The sequence below is a fragment of the Lynx rufus genome, unplaced genomic scaffold (assembly GCF_022079265.1).
Source record: "Lynx rufus isolate CCGP_SWC_20201006 ecotype Redwood Valley unplaced genomic scaffold, mLynRuf1.p SCAF_8, whole genome shotgun sequence".
NCBI lineage: Eukaryota > Metazoa > Chordata > Mammalia > Carnivora > Felidae > Lynx > Lynx rufus.
Window position 1 is genome coordinate 22,321,637 of NW_025814896.1, and position 21,360 is coordinate 22,342,996.

The 21,360-nt window shown below is 44.5% G+C and overlaps 1 protein-coding gene across 1 annotated transcript in view; it reads right to left on the minus strand.

The window, feature by feature from the left end:
• Nucleotides 1-572: 572 nt before the first annotated feature.
• The window catches only part of RPN2 (ribophorin II), a 61,311-nt gene continuing 40,523 nt past the window's right edge, over nt 573-21,360 (minus strand). The window contains exons 10-17 of the mRNA XM_047068671.1: nt 16,618-16,709; nt 14,871-14,985; nt 11,916-12,110; nt 10,623-10,709; nt 8,538-8,633; nt 6,850-6,925; nt 5,190-5,319; nt 573-900 (exon numbers count right to left, since the gene is read on the minus strand). Of these exons, the coding sequence (XP_046924627.1) occupies nt 888-900; nt 5,190-5,319; nt 6,850-6,925; nt 8,538-8,633; nt 10,623-10,709; nt 11,916-12,110; nt 14,871-14,985; nt 16,618-16,709 (804 nt within the window). The 3' untranslated portion in view covers nt 573-887. The remainder of the gene's footprint in view (nt 901-5,189; nt 5,320-6,849; nt 6,926-8,537; nt 8,634-10,622; nt 10,710-11,915; nt 12,111-14,870; nt 14,986-16,617; nt 16,710-21,360) is intronic.

The following is a 21,360-nucleotide window of genomic DNA, read 5'->3' on the forward strand; positions in this document are numbered from 1 at the left end:
ATCTCTCTTCTACAGAAGAAAAGGAGGCTTAGAAAACTTAAGCCACCAGCCCAACGTCCCTCACCCTAACAAGTGGTGACAGCAGGTTTGCTTAACACTGAAGTCTATACACTTAACCATATTATTCAATATTTCTTCTCTATGTGATAGTATATAACCTCCAGGTAATGGTGGTCCTGGACACAACTTCAAAAGGGACATCCTTGAGATATGTGTGTCCCTCTAAGAGCCTAAGAATACTCATGTGGCCCACCTCCTTTTAAGACAATTCCTCCCCTTCCCCACTGCATGCCAAGCCCATACTTTGAAGGCAAAAGCAGAGGGGCCTTCAGATATCAACAGGACTCCTTTGCAGACAGATGGTGCCCACTACTGGAGAAGAAAAAATGCCCACTTTTCCAGGCAACTCTCAGTCCTGTTAGGAAAGAGGCAAAAGGGACTCAAGTAAAAAGGCCTGGAGAAACACCCTGGCCACCTGGTCAACAATACTTCCCAACTAAGTCCTCATGTTATGTACCCCGGGGATCCCACCAGCCCAAAAGTACTCGAACAAACTCTCAATCGGGCCGTTGTTCCTGTTATTCTCTTTATTCCAAAACAGATTAATTACAAATGTCAACTTTTCAAATGCAACATCTGGCTAAGTTAGGAATATTCACAGCCTCTTGCTAAGGCGCCACATGCCAAAGAAACAGGATATTTGGGCTCACAGGTGTGCGCTCTGTGTCGGGGAAATAGAAAAACAACAAGCAAACGTATAACCACAATTCTGACTTTTTTTTGTTTAAATAAAGTTTCTTCATTCCTCTTTACGAACTGTGAATTGTTCTTGACTCCTTTTCTTGATGTTCATCTCAGCTTGCAAAATTTCTTTCCTTCTTCTGGCACTAATGTGCTGTTCTGAAAGAAAATGGAGACAAACACCAAATTACTGAAGGTTTCAGTTCGCTGTTACAGTTCCTAACTGGTGACAACAGAGAGACCAAGGTTCTCTGCCGTTTTAAGATCCTATTTATATAGGAATAATCATTAATCTATTAATTGTATTTATTTATCCCCCATCTCATTTCACAAGAGATTGTGAGACCACTAGTTCCAGCAAAAGCTGATGATAACGTAAATATGAACAACAGCGCAAACCTGACGACTAGGAAAGAAAAGTGGCATGTGGAGCTCTGACATGAGGTAATTCCAGGCACACCTCTCACAGTGCAAGGCCAGAAAGACAGTGTAAATTTCAACTAGGGGAAGAAAAAGGAAAGCCTAAAGAATGTCCATCTTCAATTTCCCACGCTCCGAGTCCGCCAACCAGCACGGGCCCTCACGTAGCTTGGACGATGACATTCCGGCCACTCAGGACAGAAACCCACACCATACTCCTGCCATGCAGGTCTCCAGTCGTGTTCTTGCCAATGGTCAGCCTCAGTGTCTAAACCTAAGAACGATTCTCAAAAATGGAACTCAGCTCACAGAAAAACTCTAAGAGGAGACAAAAACCTCTCTATCTCTTATTCCTTCTTTCCCCATGGCTGCCCTACCCTCGACTCTACGAACTGAGGGGAAACGTGAGAACGGAAATGACAATCTAGACAGCTGCTGTGCAGGTAGGAGGGTGAAGCAGCAAACAGGTGTTTTGGGCAGCTCCGGCAGGCAGAGGCACCGCGCCGACACGCACGCCGTCCTTAGCGGGCAGTTCTACCCAGTGGTGAGGGCTGACGCGATGGCGATGCAGTCTTGCAGAATGGTAGGCTCCAAACCGATTAATCCACAGTTCCAGGGGACACACACACAGGCACAGAACTAATCCTGAAGGCTGAAGTGAGTGCCCCTAATCCCCTGCCAACATGCAGCGGTTCCCAGGTGCACTAAAACGTGTGTGCTCCGGAACGACCATGAGGAGAGGAGAGCGTGAGTATGAAACAGGAGGAGCTGAAAGGGCAGCGGCCCACCAGCCTCCGTCTTGGCTAAGGAGGTGCAGCCTCTATTGTGCCTCATCAAATCGATGTCTGTCCTCAGATCAAAAGCACTTAGCTACCACAGACTTTCCTTTAAAATACTAGGCCCCGACCTCTGAAGTCCCAAACGTCCACATGATCAAGCATCTTTCCTCTCTCTCAAGCAGTGTGATTTGGGGGTAGCAGCAGCATGAGAGTAGACTATCTAAATAGCAAGAAAAAAAAATCAATCCAGAGTTATTTTGAAGAATTAAAGAGCTCAATATTTAGCAGAAAGGACTAGTTCTGAAAGTAAAATCTCAGAACAACTCTAATGCAAGACAAAATCAACTGGGTATGTTAGGGAATGGGGGAGGACACAAGGGACTGACTACACAGGGGAACTTTCTGGAGTGTAGAAATAGTCTATACCTTGACTGAGGTGCTATTTACACGACTGTGTAATTTGTCAATATTCAGATTGTACTCAAAAAGGGCAACTTTTACCGGATATAAATTGTACCTCAATTAAACCCAAAACAACAAAACCAGGACAAATGCAGTCTTTGTGTTGAGGATTAGATGTGCCAGCTTATGCTCACACATCAGTGAAAAGGCTCTACATTCCATGCTTTTGTTGATCTCCCTGATCTGCAGAGGATTAAAAATTAGATGGTTCTGCTGCCTTGGCAGGGAAGCCACTTCCAAGGCAAGGGATCAGGGAACATGACTTGAAAATTCAAATACTTTCCTTCTCTATATGTTGGCCTAGTTACAGGTGTCAGCAAATGATGCCCCATGGGCCAAATCCAGCCCACCACCTGTTTTTGTAAATAAAGTTTTATTGGAACACAGCCATGCTAATTTGTTTAGTCTACGGCTGCTTTCACATTATAGTGACAGAGTTGAGTAGCTGTGACGGAGGCCATATGGTCTGCAAAGCCTAAAATACTATCTTTCCAGAGAACTTTTCCTGATCCCTAGTCTAGAGGAACTGATCAATGAAGCGCATACTCTCTCTCCTTCCCTCCCTTCACCTTGCTTTCACCTCCATCCTCATCCTAGGATTAATACCTAGGAAAATGGGTGATATTTCACTTGACATTTTAGTCACACAGGGATCAGCCCTGAACTACACCCTGAGTTCTAGAAACCGGGGTTCTGATGCTGGCTTTGAGCTATGGCCATTAGTCCTTCGTAACAGAGAATCTCACCAAACCACACTGTTTGGCCCAACCAAAGATCAGTGTTATAAAAAGGCCTAGAAACAGTGACAAGGTGTGCCAGGATTTGCCATGGGACCATCATTTAATGAATTGAGATGTTCTGAACGGGGTCCCCTTTCAAGAAGTCCAAGGTTGCATCTGTCTTATCCTCAACTCTGCTTTCCTCATCGAGAAAGGGGCTGCTGTCTATCAAGTACCCCATGGGCATAAGGGAGGATGGAGTCTAATGCAGCCAAAGCCAGGTCAAATTACCCTATCAGTTGGGCTCACTCAGGGAGTTTTGGTTTTTTGCCCTGGTCCACTAAGTTCAAAAATGGCCCCAGAATTCAGCTTTGGCTTGGGGAAGGTGGGGAGGAACGAGTGGGCTGAACATCAGATAAAAAACTGACATGCATAAGGTGGGCAAGATGGGAAAGGGGCCCTGCTTCTGGGATGAGTCCACCCTTCATCTTTACCGTAGTGTCCTATATTTTGCCAATCTACTGCTCTGCTCTGCAGCGATCCTGCCAAAGGAAAGAGGGTTTGAGAATCAAGAAAGGACAGTGGGAAGAGAAATAAGCTTGAGAAAAGAAATGGCAAACACCCAACCAGAGCTTCCATTAGGGTCCGTGCCTCCCCCAGTGGCAGAGTTTGTTCTAGGACTCACAGCAGAACTTTCCGTATGAGGGTGCGTGCATGTCTGTGTGCACACATGCTGGAGAGGGGATGAGGACCATGGTCTCTCTCCCCAGAAAATGTACACAATTTTAGGATTTCAGATTAGGAACTCCTGCTAAACAGGATCTAAATCAAATGGTTTCCAGTCCACTACTCCCCTGATTTGTACATCTTGTGTGGGCAACTTCCAGAAAAGAGAGAACTCAACAGAGCACAGCCTTTTGGCTCCCTGGGGCCTGGACTGGCTGCTGCAAGGGAACAGGGCTCTGCTTAGAAAAAACAGCTGAGTCCCTGGCTCTTTCTCAGATGCGATGCGTAGCTGCCAAGTTAAGGCTCCTGGAAGGGCAGAGAAATGAACCAGCTGCCACTGCCGGTGCTAAGGGAAGCTCTGGTGGAACGTGGATCACTACAGGGAAGTGAGGGAGCACCTCGGGGCCAGGTCTCCACGAGGCGAGGCACTCAGCGCACAATGGCGACTCAGGCAGGGATGAGACAGGTGGCTCTCCCGCCTACTAATGGTCTCTGAGAAAGCCTCTCTGATCTGCCCAACTTAATTGGCAGCCATGTTGGAGGGCACACTATTGAGTTACATTCTTACAGCAAAAGTCCTGGAGAGGAGAAAGCAGGGCACATCTGAAAATGTTAACTTCCAAAGGTGCAAGCAGTTCTGACCTTTTCTTACCGACCTTTCCGTGGCTCAAATCACCCAAGTTCTAATAAAGTCAAATCAATGAGAAACACCTATGTGACATTTAAATTTGCTTCTAATCCAGGTTCGAAAATCAAGCTGCCAGCAAGCTGCTGCCGTGCTGAGATCTGACCGTTTGTGTGAACCTAAGGTTGTCTGGTTCTCAGGGACGTGGTACAGGCTACCGAGCAGGGCTCCCTGTTAGGGGCTTCTTAAAACCTATGGCATTTGGGGGTGGGGGTGGGATGGGATGGGAAGAGCGTGGACCTCACACTTAGGAGGAAACGCTCCGTGAGTCTGCCAGGGGTTATAGAGGATTAGCTCTGGGGCATGGGAGGAGGACAAAATAGGATTCCCCGTGGCGAGTAGAGAACATTTTTACACAGCCAGCACATTAACAACGATCTTCTACCGCACATGTTCTAATCCATTTTAATCTTCATAAAGCAATTATTTTCTTCTCTTGTTCTAATGTGTCAGGGCATAAATCACTGTGGTTTTAATACATTTAAAACTGATCACCAAGGCCCCTTTCGGACTTAAAAGGCTGGATTAAGGTGTCACACTTGCCCCTAAGGATACGAATCGTTCTGCCACATACCCTTGTTCAAAGAGCTGGGTGAGCAGAGCTGACAAAAATATTTCTAATCCCACTCTGAGTCCCTGGCCCATCCCCAGCCTTACCTCTTGATTGCCTGCTGGGCCAGCATCCTATTGCCAGCCAGGAACGTCACGCTGCCCAAGATGGCCAGGTACTTCAGGGTCTGGAACATGTTGAGCTGAGTCCAGTAGACATACATGAGCCCCAGCATGGCTACAGGAACAGATGTCATGACAGCCAATTAAACTGCTGGACTCTGAAGAGGTCTCTATTTCTAGACCAGCTCATTTTATTCCTTTTATCTGGTGCCAGAAAATTAACTCAATATACTTACCTTGGCTACCGAGAAATTCAGAGGTAAAAATCAGATGTCAGCTACCTTAACTATCCGGTTCCATGTTCCAACTCACATCTATTTCCTTTAATGTAGGTTTTTTATTTTTGTTGGGTTTTTTTTAAAGCATTACTATGATACTATATTTGGCATTCATTTTATTTTTTAAATTCTGAATGAAAGCATGCAGGGTTAAATAAATGAATAATTTCCTTTCTATTAAAAAAAGATTAATTAAGGGGATTTTGCCAGTGTGAGTAGGAAGGAAGCAGGAAGCACTGAGGAAGAAGGTTTAGTGAAAAGGGCTCAGGCCTGGGCACTGGGAGCCCTGGGTTCTGGTCCAGGCTCTTCCTTGCCTAGCTGCTTCCATTTCTCTGAGCCTACATTCTCTCACTTGTTGAACAGGGAGGATCGTAACTCCTGCCCTGGGCACCCACATCACAGCTGTGATGAAAATCAAATGAGGGAATGTGCACAAAAAACACTCTGGCAAGAAAAGTCATGGCTCTAAACAAATTTATATTCAGGTTCTAGTCTCAGCTTCACTCAGGAGGCTCAGGAGGGCTATCATCAAACCCAGTAACTAGGCTGGTGAGAAAGGTCATCCTGTCAATTTTGCCCAGAAAGATGACGGATGAACTACGGCAGGGGTTCTTAACTGTTTCTGAGGTCACGGACCACTGTGAGAATCTGATCAAAGTTACAAACTCCCTCTTTCCTGAGAAAAACACAGACACACATTTGCCTAGAATTTTAACTGATTCATCTGTGGACCGCTACAGAATCACACACTATGGATGCACAGAGGGTGATTCCCCAAAGCGTCAACGAAATCAGAGAATACTGAAATCTCAGTGAAATGCAAGGCGCCACAGATCCATCAGGGTCAAACGTCTCAAACGCTTAGCTGGTTTGTGAATTTACCGTCTTGTTATGTTTAGGTCCTAAGTTCTCAAGAGAATAACATGGGATAGTGTGGCCAACTGTGGAAGAAAGTGTTTTCTATTACTGTCCAGGCCCAGCCGCCAACAAACGTGAAGATCGATATGGTGGGGAAAGATAACCTTTGGAAACTGCATTAATGCTCTTCATCCAGGAAGATGGCTCAATGTAAAGCTACGGCAAGTGAGTAATCTCTGGAAATGAACAGGGCTATTAAGTATGGGTAAATGGCCAGCCAAAAGCAGCCTAGCACAATGAAACCCAATATAATGACAGCTGTTCTACGCTGATGGACCAAACAGGTTTATCATCATATTAACTGTCCTAAAAGGCCAGGAGGAAGAGGGAAATGTTATGCTATTAAGTCATTATAGTTAATAGGTTGTGGGTCTACTTAACAGGGCTTTTGCATGGGCAGGCAAAATGTCAGAGGAAGCTAAATGGAATTAGCAGCCTAGAGTGCTTACCAGCATGTCCCAGGTGAAAGATGATCGTGCTTGGAGCAAAAGTGAAGTTGGAGACATTGGCACCAATCCGGATCCACTGAACGATGGGGAGAGATAAATTAAAAAGACATTAGAACTTGAAAGGGAAGGCAACACATGCTACGTCAATGCTAATCCAATGAACAGCCCCAAGGGCTTAAAAGTTCATGTATACTTGAAGGACAGGAAATTTTTCCAAGTGACAGCCATCCTATTATAAGTCCTCGGGAAAAAAATTGTTCCCTCTTCTCTTTAGGAAGGCATTCCTACACCTGCTCTCAAATGTGCTCGAGTAACTCAAACCTGAACATCCTTTTTAATGACTGCAAACTCTTCTATTTTAAAGCAGGTGAAACCACAAAGCTGAAAGGTCACAGACCGCATTTATGATGAAGTAACTGGCACTCAGGCTAATTCCTCTAAGTACTGGTAAGATAAGACCCTTGGCAGCCGGTAGGGTGCATGCTCCTGCCGTGGGTTCCATGCCTTTTGAAATTCTGATCACTCATGAGAACAGGTGCCCATACCCTCAGTCTGGTTTCTGAAAGACTGTGCCATGCCTTCCAGATTTAGACTGACCAATAATTCCTTTACTAAAATCAATGAATAAATTAGAAACACAGGCAGCTAACTTTCCAGAAGTAAGATCTAATGAGTTTTCCATACAGTTATCAAAATTCTCTGAACTTCGAGGATATGCTTCTTATATTTATAATTTGTAAAGAGAGACCAAAAGAAAATTATTAAAAAAAATTCAAACAGTACACTGAAGTATAAAAATTTCCTTCCTTTATACTCCCTAAAAGGTCCTCTCCTTAGAGGTGACCAACACTAACAGATAATGCCTTTTCAAGGTTTTTACAAAGAGGACCATACTAAACATACTCTTCTACCCCTGGCCTTCTTCACCCAGTACATCTTGGCAATCTTGTCAATACCAGCATATAAATCTATATATTCTTTTAATAAAGTGCATATTATTCCATCATATGGATATACCATAATTTATTTAACACTTGCTTTTATGAGGGTTTTGGGTTGTTTATGGTTTTAGGTTCACTGAAATGCACAGCCTCTGTTCTCTGTTGTTATCTTTTCAAAAAAAAAAAAATTATTTATTTATTTATTTATTTATTTATTTATTTACTTGTTTATTGAGAGAGAGAGAGAGAAACAGCAGGGGAGAGAGAGAGAATCCCAAGCGGGCTCCGAGCTATCAGCGCAGAGCCCGACACACAATGCAGAGTTCGATATCATGAACTGTGTTATCATGACCTGAGCTGAAATCAAGAGTCAGACGCTAAACCGACTGAGCCACCCAGGTGTCCCTCTGTACTCTCTTTTTATATAGCTATCAGCATTGGGCCTTGCCTTCTTCACACTTGACCTCATCTGAACACTCCTGCAGACTATCCCAGTCCATACACTTTTATCATTTTTTAGTGGCTATAAGGTACTTTCTCATGCCTCTCGTTTATGGATCAGTTGGCTGTTCCCCACAGTGGGGAATTTCAGTTATTCTAAAATTTTTTGACCATCGGTTCAGGTCACAGCTGCTGGACCCCTTCAGAGCTGTGCAGAGGCCAGAGCACAAAGCCTCCTTTAGAACAGCTACATCTGCTGAGTCTGGCGCCAGACACACGCTGCCCATGCTAATTACAGCTACTCACCAGAGCAAAGAGCAGGAGCAAGGGCGAGAGGATCAGGGCTGTGAACGTATTGGACACCACGGTGGGGGGCCTCTTCTCAGGCTCTCGGAACAGGTGCTGCCAAAAGAAGACATACCAAGAGTATTTAAGAATGTGCCCTTGCCCGCAGGGGCTGCCATGTATACCAGGAACCAAAATGCCAATGACAGTCAAGAAGAAGAAATGCTTCCCAGAGGCTAAACCCTCCTGGAAGTGAGAGGACACTGGGCTTCTGCCTCTTCTCAATGCTGGCTTCTAATCCCAGAGGCCTCTTTCCAAAGACACCAGTCCCAGCTCACTACTTGGGCAACCCTCTTTTTCTCGCAAAGACTCACTGCCGTTTAGAGGTTAGAAAATGCAACCCATTCAGTGGCATTTTGCTTAGTGTCAGAGAGGGTGCCCAGGTATATGGATGGTTTGGATGATATATCCAAGGCAGGACTCTGGCTTTCATAATGCTTCTGGGTTCCTAGGGTGGCACTATCATATATTACTGCCCCACTTAAGTTAGCTAACTGGTGGTAACCTCACTCACTGTAAAAGAGCTTCACTACTGATGGTTCCAACCATAACTCACCCCTTCTGCATCCAGCCCATGGCTCTAAGGAAGCCCTAAATGAACCTTCTCTCTTCCTTGTTCTGCCTGATTTCCAGAATTGGAACCAGAAAGCTGGGCAAGCACTGCTCTGGTATTTCTTTGTTTTGCTTTGTTCTGAGAACCTCTGTATGAAGATCTTTGGGAGGCTCATCTAGACAGTGTCACCCAGCAGGGTCAGTGATGGACTAGGGGTCCAGAAGACTTCTATTTGGGCCCAAGTAGAGGGGCAAGTTGCTTTGCCAACTTTTTGCCTCAGTTTCTAACTGGAAAATCGGGGATGGGAGGGCAATGACCATCCTATTAGGTTTGCAAGGTGGCTGTAAAGACCAAATGCAATAGGGCATCTGACTGTGCTTTGTAAGCTCTAACATGTGCAAATTTAACTTCTTTTCAGTCTTTCTTCCAATGCACAGACTCATGTCTGTCTTTCCTTGCCAATGTCCAACCAACCCAGCTCCAGGATGAGGCAACACCACCTGGGAGTCCTGTTCCCAAATTTTCACCTCAGTTCCTCTTTGCTGCCACTACCATTAAGGGATCTCTAACACCGTCTATGGCAGATCAGTCAGCACCCTTCATCCTCACAGTTGTACCTTCTATTTAACTGCATTTTACAATCTTAAACAATGCTGTATCAACATTAGGAGGATTTCAAAGAAGAATCCTACTACTTACACCCTTTGGACCCTTGTCCTTTTTTTAAATAGTGAAACAAGAGTAAGCAGTCTGCTTGGAACATCTCGACATTCATTCAGATGTGGTGTGAATAGTTTCCACATTACTACAGTATGATCATTTCTTAGGACTGCAAAATAGTCCACTGAGTGCGTCCACCTCAGTCTCCTTAACCAATGGCTCAAACTGCTTAACAATTACTATACTTATTTTGTTTATGTTTATTTTGTAAAATGTTTTAGAGACTTTTCAAAGCCTTTCTTCCTTGATCAGTTACTTATTTTGATTCTCACAACAGTCCTGTGGAGCTGAGCTGGGCTGGGCAGAGATTGCTAACTGTGTGCATGGAAGATGAATCCCTGGAGAGAGGATTGCCTGGGGGAGGAGACCCCTATGCTCCCACCCAGTTGAGTTTTCCACCTACAGGCCCCAATAGCCCTGATTTCTGCAGGAGCAGAGAGGAAGAATGCCAAACCCATCGGTCCTGTAGCTGTCAACTGAAGGCTGAGCCTCCTGAATGTTTAGGAAAAACAGACTGTGATTCTGTGTCCAACTATGTGCTTTCAGGGAGCTGGTCACTGGGCTCTTTGAGCCTATTTTTTCAAGTTCTAGGTTGGCACTGATATTTGTCCCGTTTAATTTGCAGTGTGGTGAAGCCAAAACTATAAAATATCGTGTAAACAGGTTAAAGGAGATCCCAGAGCCACAGTTCAGGCATTCGCTGCCCTCTCTCGTTGTGCCCATTTTACGTATCTCCTCCATGTTTAGTGGGAGAGCCCTTAGGCTCCTTATACCTGAATTTCCTGTTTGGGGGTGAAAAGGTTCTTGGACAGGACAGTCGATGGAGCATCTTCTTCAGGGAACTTGATGACCACATCAGCCTAAAAAAATAAGGGCAGCTTTTAAAGGCACAGGGTAGAGAAGGGGTTGAAACAGGGTAGCATGCCCTAACCCACATGCAGGCCCATAACTGAAAACAGCTCCTAGCAGTCTAATCACTTCTGATCTATTAGCTGACAACTGAGGCAGTAAAAATGTCAAGAACAAAATAATAAGTATTTGTTGAAACTGCTTTTTAGAGCTAGAATTTCAATTTTCTACTGGTCTGGTGAGCCCCACAGAGCTGCTTAATACAAAAATCCCAGCTGGTATTCAGGCTGTTACAGTTGCAATCAGAAACTGCTGGTGTCCCTGGGAAGTGTGATTTAGTCACAGAAAAAAGAAATGAAAATGTGCTCTCGTACAAAAAGCAGCCCGAAGTCCAGGAGAAGAAAAAGGGCTCTGAATACAACGCAAAGAAATGCAGCCGCCCCTTTGTCTTGCAGAGGGAGCGACCGCCATCCAAGGCCTGGGGTTTGGCCTCTGCTACCTTTCCAACCTCACCACCCACTGCTCTTGACCAGATGCAGGGGCTCCAGCAAAATGGACCCACTCAGGCCTCACCGAAAACATCTTCTGCGGGTCATTCCCCAGCCCCCAGATACTTTTCTGATAAACCCCTGCAATTCTTCCACCCCTCACTCGAATGCTGTCTTTCAAGAAGTATTTCGCTCATCACATCCATCAGATGTGAGATATGGAGGTGAAAAGCACTATGTAAACTATAACACGGTATGCCAATATTGGTTAATAGTTCATTAGCATCTTGCATATTCTAGAATTCATCTGAATTATTTTCAAAATTCAAATCTTACCCTTTCCCACCCCACCCTGTGAGGCTATACCACATCTCAAAGACCAGGCTTTTATCTCTTACATTTATGTATCCCCCATAGTGCTTTGCTATAAAATGAAAACTTCCTTTGAGTGGAACTTTTATAGAAATTTGCTAGGACCCACGAGGGCAAATTCATGCTTCATTCATTCACTCAGTCACTATTTATCCAGCACCTACGATGTGCCAGGCCATGTGCATACCCCTAGGACTACTAATGGAAGACAGCACACGGCCCCTCACCTCACCATGCCTATTTATTGCCCTGCACAGGCAAGGCCAGGGTAAAGAGGCCATGTTCCTGAGAAAGAGCAGTCTCTGTCTGACTGTGGCACAGCCACTCTTGCCTAGGTCAAGGTGCATTAGGGCATACCACATTCCAAAGGATTGGGTTCTTCAAAGTGGCATCTCCGATGATCAAATAGAGAGTATAGGTGCCGGATGCAGAGTCAAATTCGATCTTTCTCTCAGAAGTATCCAGTTCAAACTTGTACACGTTCTTGCTGTCTGGCTCAGCAACAAACACTACTTCCTGGCCAGTCTTCTGGTTATGGAGTCGGACAAATGTCTGGGTAGAACAATAATAATACAACCTTTCATCTGATAATTTCAAAGTTCCCTCCATACCCAACACCAAATCAACAAGGCAGCAGACTATTGGCTCTTTTGTCACAGTGGAAGCTCTGGGATGTGCCAGACCTGCCTAAGAGCGAGGAAGGAGTGGCCATCCCACTCTGGTTCCCAGCTCAGAGATTAGAGATCACTTTTTGTTAGTCTAAGATATTTAACTTAGGGGTCCAGCCAATTCGCAACTACATGGAGGCTGAATGCCCAGTTTGTGGAAGATTTAAGCCCTTTGCTGCTACTACAGTTTCTTCTTCCTGCCAGCCTTTTGGCCACTTTGCTGCCCAATTAACTTCTTCACCAGAGGGTGAAAAGAAGGGAAATGAGGTGGAACTGTAAGAGGCCCATTTTCAATTTCCTAGTGCCTCTAGCTAAAGATTTAGTAGAAGAGGCTTGAGGATTGATAGCAAGGCAGAGTTCTAACCAAGCAGAGCAGCCTGGTGTCACAGAGAAAGCCCAGGCTCTGAAGACAGACACATTTGATTCCACTACTTTTTAGGTGAGCAGGTCACTTCACCCCCTCAGGCCTTGATTTCCTCATCTTTATGAGAGAACGATTAACCTCTATATGTGGTGTACCTGTGCAAAGATTCACAATGATAAATGCAAAGCATTTAGCACAAGACCTGGTATATGCTAGCTAGTTGACAAATAGTAGCTGATACTGTCACCAATGTGATGGTACGAGTCCTTATCCCCCCAATGGCACAAGAAACTAAGGTTTCTGCATATTAGAACTGCAGCAAACTTAACATCCATTCTGAGCTTTCCTTTCAGGTGTTTCAAAATAAAGAACGGAACAAGGCTGGAAGGTTCCAAGGATTAAATGAGTTGCCATGTTACGCAATTCAGCCCTGGCACCCAGAAAAAAAATGTAAATCTCATTTGTCACTCTGCATCTGGGCAACGAGGAACCACCATCAAAGTATTTAGAGAAAAGGTCCAGAGATGTGAAGTATCCTGACTACAGCAGTCTTGGCCAAGAATGGGATTTAGGCCTGACCTTCCTCCTGTGACAGCCAAGGGCACGTGGCAGCCAGGTTCACCTGCACAACGCCATCTCTACCTGGGGGGGTTCTCTATGTCACGGTTCCAAAGCAGAATCTTAAATGAGACAAGTATTCAGTTAAAGTTACACTCCCTCACTAATTCCCTGCCTCAGCCCTAATCCCACCAGTTTAATCTTATTATCTCTTCTCTTCATATTCTTTCTTCCCTTGTGCTGTTTGGTTGGCAAACGTCATTCAGAAAAGGAGCTCGGAAATGTTGAGAGGCTGAAGTGCTTAAAGTCAGTTAGCCATGGCTAAGTGTCCTGACCAAGCTCTCTGAAGCATGGGGGTGGAGGGGAGAGGAGCAGAGAAGTGCCAGGGGTGGCGGTCTTGGGGGCAGCCACTCTGGAGCCTGGCCACATGTGCAGCAGTTGTAGCTACAAGAAGCAGAAAGCAGGAAGGTTTCCAAGTAAATCCACTCACCTCAGTCATCTGCTCTGAAGCTGTCCCTCGGCACAAACTCGACTCCGCCAGCTCTTGCTAAACTATCCCCACAAAACATCTCAACCAAGGCCCCTATGTCCCATGTTGTTTTCTTTCAGTAAAGTATTTACTGGAATTTCCCATTATAATACTATCATGGATGGGGAAGGCCCAAGAGCAGTTATTCTCAATCTAGGGGGATGATAGGGGCAGGGGAGAAGGTGTCTGAGAGGATAAGGGGCCACATCAGATTCTCTGGGGAAAGGGTATATGGTTTGAAAAAAAAATTTTTTTAAATGTTTATTTATTTTTGAGAGAGAGAGAGAAAGAGAGAGAGCACAAGCAGCAGGTAAGGGCAGAGAGAGAGGGAGACACAGAATCCGAAGCAGGCTCCCAGGCTATAAGCTGTCAGCACAGAGCCCGACACGAGGCTTGAACCCACGAACCGGGAGATCATGACCTGAGCTGAAGTCAGATGCTTAACTGACTGAGTCACCCAGGTGCCCCTGAAAATCTTCTAAATAATAATTCTCATGATTTTATATATGGAAAACAAAAATGAAGGCTATTGTTTTCTAATACAAATTAAGCATGAATTAAAAAGGGCTATTCTTCAGATTCCTAAAAAGAGGAACTCTGCTGTGGTCAGAACAAAACCCTTTGGGCCTACCTAGGTTTTCCTTTTTCAAAATTATTTCAATCTGTTTTGTTGTTTTTTTTTTTCCTCAGAAAGGAAAAAACCTCAATTAAGCGCTAATCTGCCTTAAATTTATCTTCTCAATACCAGCTGATCTTTTAAAAACAACTGTGTCGGGGCACCTGGGTGGCTCAGTTGGTTAAGCAATTGACTTTGGCTCAGGTCATGATCTCCCAGTTTGTGGGTTCGAGCCCAGTGTCGGGCTCTGTGCTGACAGCTCAGAGCCTGGAGCCTACTTTGGATTCTATGTCTCCCCCTCTCTCTACCCCTCCCCTGCTCATGCTCTGTGTCTCTCTGTCTCTCAATAATAAATAAACATTGAAAAATATAAAAATAAAAATAAAAAGAACTGTGTCTGCCACGTTCAGAGTTACAACCAGTATGAGTGGGGACAGTGCCATGTGGGAAAACGTGCCAGTCCATCAGGGTCCAGAGTGAAGACCTGAAAGGGAGTGTGGACTTTATACACCATGCCGTACACTCTAGCACATGGTAAGGCTGCAGGCCAGGAGGAACACCTGGGCTTTTTCCTGACCTGGTGAGGGGTGAGTTCAGCACCAGTGTTCACATCTACCAACTGGAAGAACAAAGCAAAGTTCTGGTGGCTGTCCGCGATGAATGTGCCCTTGGCTTTTGCTGGGTAGGTCACCCTGAAAGAGACATGTATACAGTAAATCTTCGGAGAGGATCTGCAGGTCTCTGAGAACAGAATAAAAAAGACAAACTGAACTTCACTGCCTAATCCTCCCTCTCCCCACTGGAAAACTTCCCTGCTGCAGACAGACAGGAGTACAGTTGTCTGTGGCCAGAGGGCAAACCGGACTAGGAGAGCCAGGACTGAGAAAAGCACAGGATAAACTCTCATCGGGGTCTGGGGAAATGCTATGCACAGACGCTCCAGGCTGTCACTTCAAGGACCTAAGGATGTCAGCTCAACCAAGTCAGGTACCAGTGGGGCTCACGTGTCCCTCTGCAGCTACAGGGGGGGGAATAGAGAGTTGGGCTGGCAAGCGGGCAAGGAGAAATAATCACAGGATTGATGTCAGCAGCATGTGGGTGCATGGTTGGAAGATGAGGGGGTAGGAGATGTAAAGGAAAGACGGGTACTTATCACTTTTTCTTTTTTTAATGCTGTATTTTTTCATGGATACAGTTTCAATTTACTTTTCTGCCTCAAGTTGGGTTTTAAAGAGTTATTTTCTCAAAAGGCAGACTTGATGAGAAAACTATTCTTTTCCCAGCCATCTCCTGGGATGCGGTAAGATGGCCATGGGAAAAAACAAGCCAAATGGTTATAAAGCTCACACCTGACTATATTTTATACTTAGGCTTTATATTTACGTGTGAGGAATACCAACTCTTCATCTGTATAGAGTATTAAACTTTGCAAGGCACTCTTAGATTATTTCCACGGACTCTCAACAGGGCTCTCATCTCCAGTGTCACTATGAAAATAACTAAGCCAGAAGCAGAAAGCCCAGCCTTTTCACATGACTTAAAAGGAGTGAATGTTTAGCTTCTAGGCCCTGGCTAACATCTCCTGTCTTCATAACAGCCTTGAGGGTTCACCTACTTTCTCTAGCAGCTATAGCCACCCAGTCAAGTTGAGGTCCAAACTATACCCAGAGGTCTAGATGGGCCCCCCCCAAAACAAGAATCTGGAAGAGGGCTGACAGGCTTCATATAGTACCCAGCCTGCTCTGATCAACTGCCAATGATGACCTTGAAGGTTGTGTTAGAAAAGATTCTGAGTTCAACAGGAACAAAAGCTATGACTGATTAGTGATGCCTTCCACAAACTTGAGAAAGGAATTCACAGCCCCAGTGCTAGGTATCTGCCATCTCCATTCTAAGGACCTCTGAGGCTTCCAACCAATTTCAGACCCACTGTGAGCCGAAGGGAGTAGTCATGAGGCCACTAAAAGCCAATTCAGGACTATGAAGATAAATGACCAAAATATAAATACACTGCTTCCTTCGTTGAGAAAGTCTTGCCTTTTTTAAGAAAAAGTCATCCGAACTAAATAATATACTTGGTGACATAGTTGATTCAGACTCAGATGCTCCCTATCCCATTTTGGACTAACTGCTGGTAGAGACAACCCCAAATCTGCTTGGATGCTGTGTGGCATGGTGCCAGCAAAATTGAAGCCTCTTTAATTTAGAGTGCAAGCTGGATTATTGCTGACCCAGAAATGGCATCCAGAGGGGATCAGTGCCTGGGCGTGCTCCTCTCAGCTCAAGCCTAGACTTCCCCGGTGCCCAGAAGGTACCCCACCTACCGGGTGGTTTTGGGTGCGATGCTCTGATCCTTATCCACAGTGGAGAGATCAACGTTCGTGATGCCAACTTCAGTGGAGATCTTAACTCTGAGCTAGAGTGAAACACAGAAGAAAATCACCAAGTCAGCTGATACATCAAGAATTACAGGCATACCCAAATTTTCCTCATAAAGGTGAGCAAAGGCATGAAAAGATCCTAGGACAGGAGTCTTCAATGATTTTAATAAAGCTGACTCGGCCAGGTAGGATTTCCAGCTCTTCAATCTCAAGGCTTAAAAGCAACTCCGTGGGGCTCCCGGGGTGGCTCACTAGGTTGAGCGTCTGACTTGATTTTGGCTCAGGTCATGATCTCACAATTCATGAGACTCGTTTTCTCTTTCAAAATAAATAAATAAACTAAAAACAAACAAAAAAAGCAACTCCTTGATTCTTATCCCTTCTTCTCTTCTTTGGCATTGGTTGGATGGTATATACTAAAAGAAGAAAACAAAGTAGGATTTTTCACGTGTCCTTTAAAATAAATAAGGGGGAGGGGCACCTGGGTGGCTCAGTTGAAACTTTGGCTCAGGTCATGATCTCACGGTTTGTGAGTTCGAGCCCCACATCAGGCTCTGTGCTGACGGCATAGGGCCTGCTTAGTTAAGATTCTTTGTCTCCTTTCTCTGCCCCTCTCCTGCTCGTGTGCTCTCTCTCTCTCATTCAAAAATAAATAAACATCAAAAAAAGGATATGAAGGGGTGCCTGGATGGCTCGGTTGGTTAAGTGTCCGACTCTATTTCAGCTCAGGTCATGATCTCACGGTTTTTGAGTTTGGGCCCTGCACTGGGCTCTGCAATGACAGTATGGGGCCTGTTTGGGGTTTTCTCTCTCTCTCTTTCTCTCTCTCTCCCCCTCCCCTGCTCATGCTCTTTCTCTCACACACAAATAAATAAATAAACTTAAAAAAAAAGAAATTAAAATACATAAGGGGGAAATTTGTAAGCAGTAACCTTCAAATAATTTGAATCAACAAGTGCTTGATTCTAATGACAGCTATTGTTTGCTTTGTGAAAGACACTGACTTTAAACGACAATTTCATGTAATCCTCACAACAATTCTCTAAGGTAGTGCTATTTCAGATAAGGAAATTAAAGATTAAAAAGATAAAGCCACTAGCTCAAGTTTTGATGGCTAGTAAGTGACAGAGCCAGTATTCAAGCTCAGGCATTCTGATTCAGTGTCCATACTCTTAGGCACCTGGTTATCCAACTTCCCAGCAACAACTTACTCTGCACCAAGCAGTATTTTAAGTCTGTCCATGAAGATGTAAGAAGCATGGCAGACATCTGCACCATTCGCCAGGCACTTCTGCACACATGGTAGGGATGTGCTTCCCTGTTTCCCTGGAATCAGGTGTGGCCACATGACTAGCTTTGGCCAATGAAATGTGAGCCCCCAAATGGAAGCTTTAAGAGTCAGTGTGTGATTCTCTCCCCTCCTCTGCCTGGACACAGACAATGCAGAAAGAGGCCAGCTCCTTCAGTCTGAGTCCCAGCCAAAGGACAGCATGAAGCTGAGCCTCCAGTTGATATGCTAAGATACCTAGCATGGGCAAAAAAGAAACTTTTGTTATTTTAAGCTAATGAGACTTGGAGTCTGGCAGAAGCACAAACCAGCCCATCTTGACTCTTAGGGTTTGAATTCTATATATTCCTTGTAAATATTTTCACAAAGAGGAGCTAGATAACACAATAAACACAATAAACACAAACTTTTTAAAAGTTAGACTTAAAGTGTAAAATTCCAAGAGGCAGAAAACATTCTGAAAGTCTATTCATGGGAAATTTTTTAAAGTCCAAGTTTTGGGGTGCCCGGGTGGCTCAGTTGGTTAAGTGGCTGATTTCAGCTCAGGTCATGATCTCCCAGTTGGTGAGTTCGGGCCCCACGTAGGGCTCTGTGCTGACAGCTCAGAGCCTGGAACCTACTTCGGATTCTGTGTCTCCCTCTCTCTCTCTGCCCCTCCCCTGCTGTGTTCTGTCTCTCTCTCTCAAAATTAAATAAACATTAAAAAAATTTTTAAATAATAAAAACTGTAAACCAAAATAATAAAAATAAATAAGTCCAAGTTTTAATGTGCAAATTATAAAAACCCAAGGTACTTTTTATATGCAAACATATCTATAAGACTTGCAAATATTTGCTAAGCTTGAATGTAATGCTTAAGGAAATCCTTGCCAAATCCACTGGTTTATAGTCTAAGTCAGGATCAAGGAACAGAGATAGAGGGCTGGGCAAATAATTGAAGAATGGCTTTAGCATTTTGCTAAAATGCACTATCAAGGTGTAACAACCTCAAATTGAGGACAAAGAAGAAAAATTAAAAAGGGATAAAGACAGCTATCAAGTAATGTAACAGCCTTCTCTCCTACCTCCATAATAACTATTTTGTGACAACAGCCTCAATTATCAGATTGAATAGGGCTATTATGTTTTACTTAAAAAACAAGGGGCGCCTGGGTGGCTCAGTTGGTTAAGTGTCAACTTCGGCTTGGTCATGATCTCACAGTTCATGGGTTCGAGCCCGAGTTGGGATCTGTGCTGACAGCTTGGAGCCTGGAGCCTGCTTGGGATTCTGTCTCTGTCTCTGTCTCTCTCTCTGCCCCTCCCCTGCTTGTGTGCGCTCTCTCTCTCTCTCTCTCTCTCTCTCAAGAATATTAAAAAAATTTTTTAAAAAAACAACAAAAAACTGAATGTACAAGATTTATTACAGAACCTGTAAGGATAGTCTTACCTCCTACTCCTAAATACATAGCCACCTATAGGTAGAATTATACTCAGCCTCGCTGCCTGTCACTGAGGTTAGGCAACTGGGTGAATAACAGTGGTAGGGAAGGGAAACAGATGGCCTTCGAGTTGAATAAATCCCCAAGGAAAGAGTTGGGAGCCTCTCCTTTGGCTCTTTGGGCTCTGCGCTGAGCAAACAGCTTCGCAACTCACATAGGGCTTGGAACCACATGAAACTCAATGTGGAGAGGCACTGGGACCATTTGAAGAAAAACTGGAGTGGAAGGCTTAAGCAGAAAAGTAGCCAAAGAGCTGTGATTAGACTACTGCTGTTTAGCAAGATACCTCCCACTAAGATCACTTTGCCTACATCCCCCTAGCACAATTGGGGCACACAGGTGCAGGGGATATACAGAGATGGCAAGATGCACGCACTTCTTGTCCTAAAGAGAAGCATAAATGTAAAGCTAAATGTTAACAAACCAGGCTGCTGCTTTAATGGAGGGGTGTACAAAGTGCTATGAAAGCACAGGAGAAATAACTGTGACCTAAGCTGGCCTGGGGGTAGCCCTTGCTTGGTTGGGGGGCGAGAGAATGTGTAGCACAACGGCTCAGAAGTCTTCCAGTTTGGGGAGAGGTAGGAGTTTAGCAATATTCCATGCTATAAAAACAATCCCTCTTCATAGTTAACCATTCTGCAACCTACCCATCAACACTACCCAGATAATTCTTTCCTTACTTCTGTGACTCATTCCTTCAAGGGCTCACCCATTTAATTTGTAAATGTGATCTTAAAATCATCGTCCCACCTAAATTTCCATAAACAGGAGATGGTTACATGACTAATGGTACGTGTACACTATGAATTACCATGGAACAATTACAAAGGACAAGGTAGATGTCTATAAACAGATAAAGAGATATTATCACCTATTTTTGAGTACATCCATTGACATAATTATATTTAACATCACTGTCATGGAGTCTAGGCAACTGGGTGAATTATGGCAGAGGAATGGTGGAGGGTTGGGAGGAGGTCATCAAGTTAAAAAGATCCCTGAGGGGAAAGCTGGGAGTCTCTATTTTATGACAAGAGCAAAGAATACAGCTGTTTTTAGAATAATCCTTTTTTTTTTAAATTTAAATGTTTTTATTTATTTTTTGAGACAGAAGGAGAGAGAGAGGTGGGGAGAGAGAGAGAAGGGAGAGAGAGAGAGAGAAGGGAGAGACAGAGAGAGAGGTGGGGAGAGAGAGAGAGAGAAGGGAGAGAGAGAGAGAGAATGCAAGCAGGGGAGAGGCAGAGAGGGGGGAGACACAGAATCTGAAGCAGGCTCCAGGCTCCGAGCTGTCAGCACAGAGTCCAACGCAGGGCTCGAACCCACGATCTGTGAGATCACGACCTGGGCTGAAGTCAGATGCTCAACGAACTGAGCCACCCAGGCCCCCCTAGAGTAATCTCTTTTATGTAAACAAGAAAGGATAAACATACATTCATGCATTAATTTTGTATCCTTCCTTTTCTTAAAATGTACAATAATTAACTGTTAGAAATGGATTCCTCTGAGGAGAGGAACTGGATGGAAGGGATGAGAGAAAGCTCTTACATTTCATTATATACTTTTACAAAATTCATTTGCACTTTGAATTTTTTTTAACTACATGCATATTTTACTCCTTTTTTGAAAAAAATAGAGATTATCTCAGCAATGAGACTGTGTGCCATATACTTTTTTCTTTATAAACATTTTGTATTGAAAAGCACCACCCGGGGCGCCTGGGTGGCGCAGTCGGTTAAGCGTCCGACTTCAGCCAGGTCACGATCTCGCGGTCCGGGAGTTCGAGCCCCGCGTCAGGCTCTGGGCTGATGGCTCGGAGCCTGGAGCCTGTTTCCGATTCTGTGTCTCCCTCTCTCTCTGCCCCTCCCCCGTTCATGCTCTGTCTCTCTCTATCCCAAAAATTAAAAAAAAAAAAAAAAACGT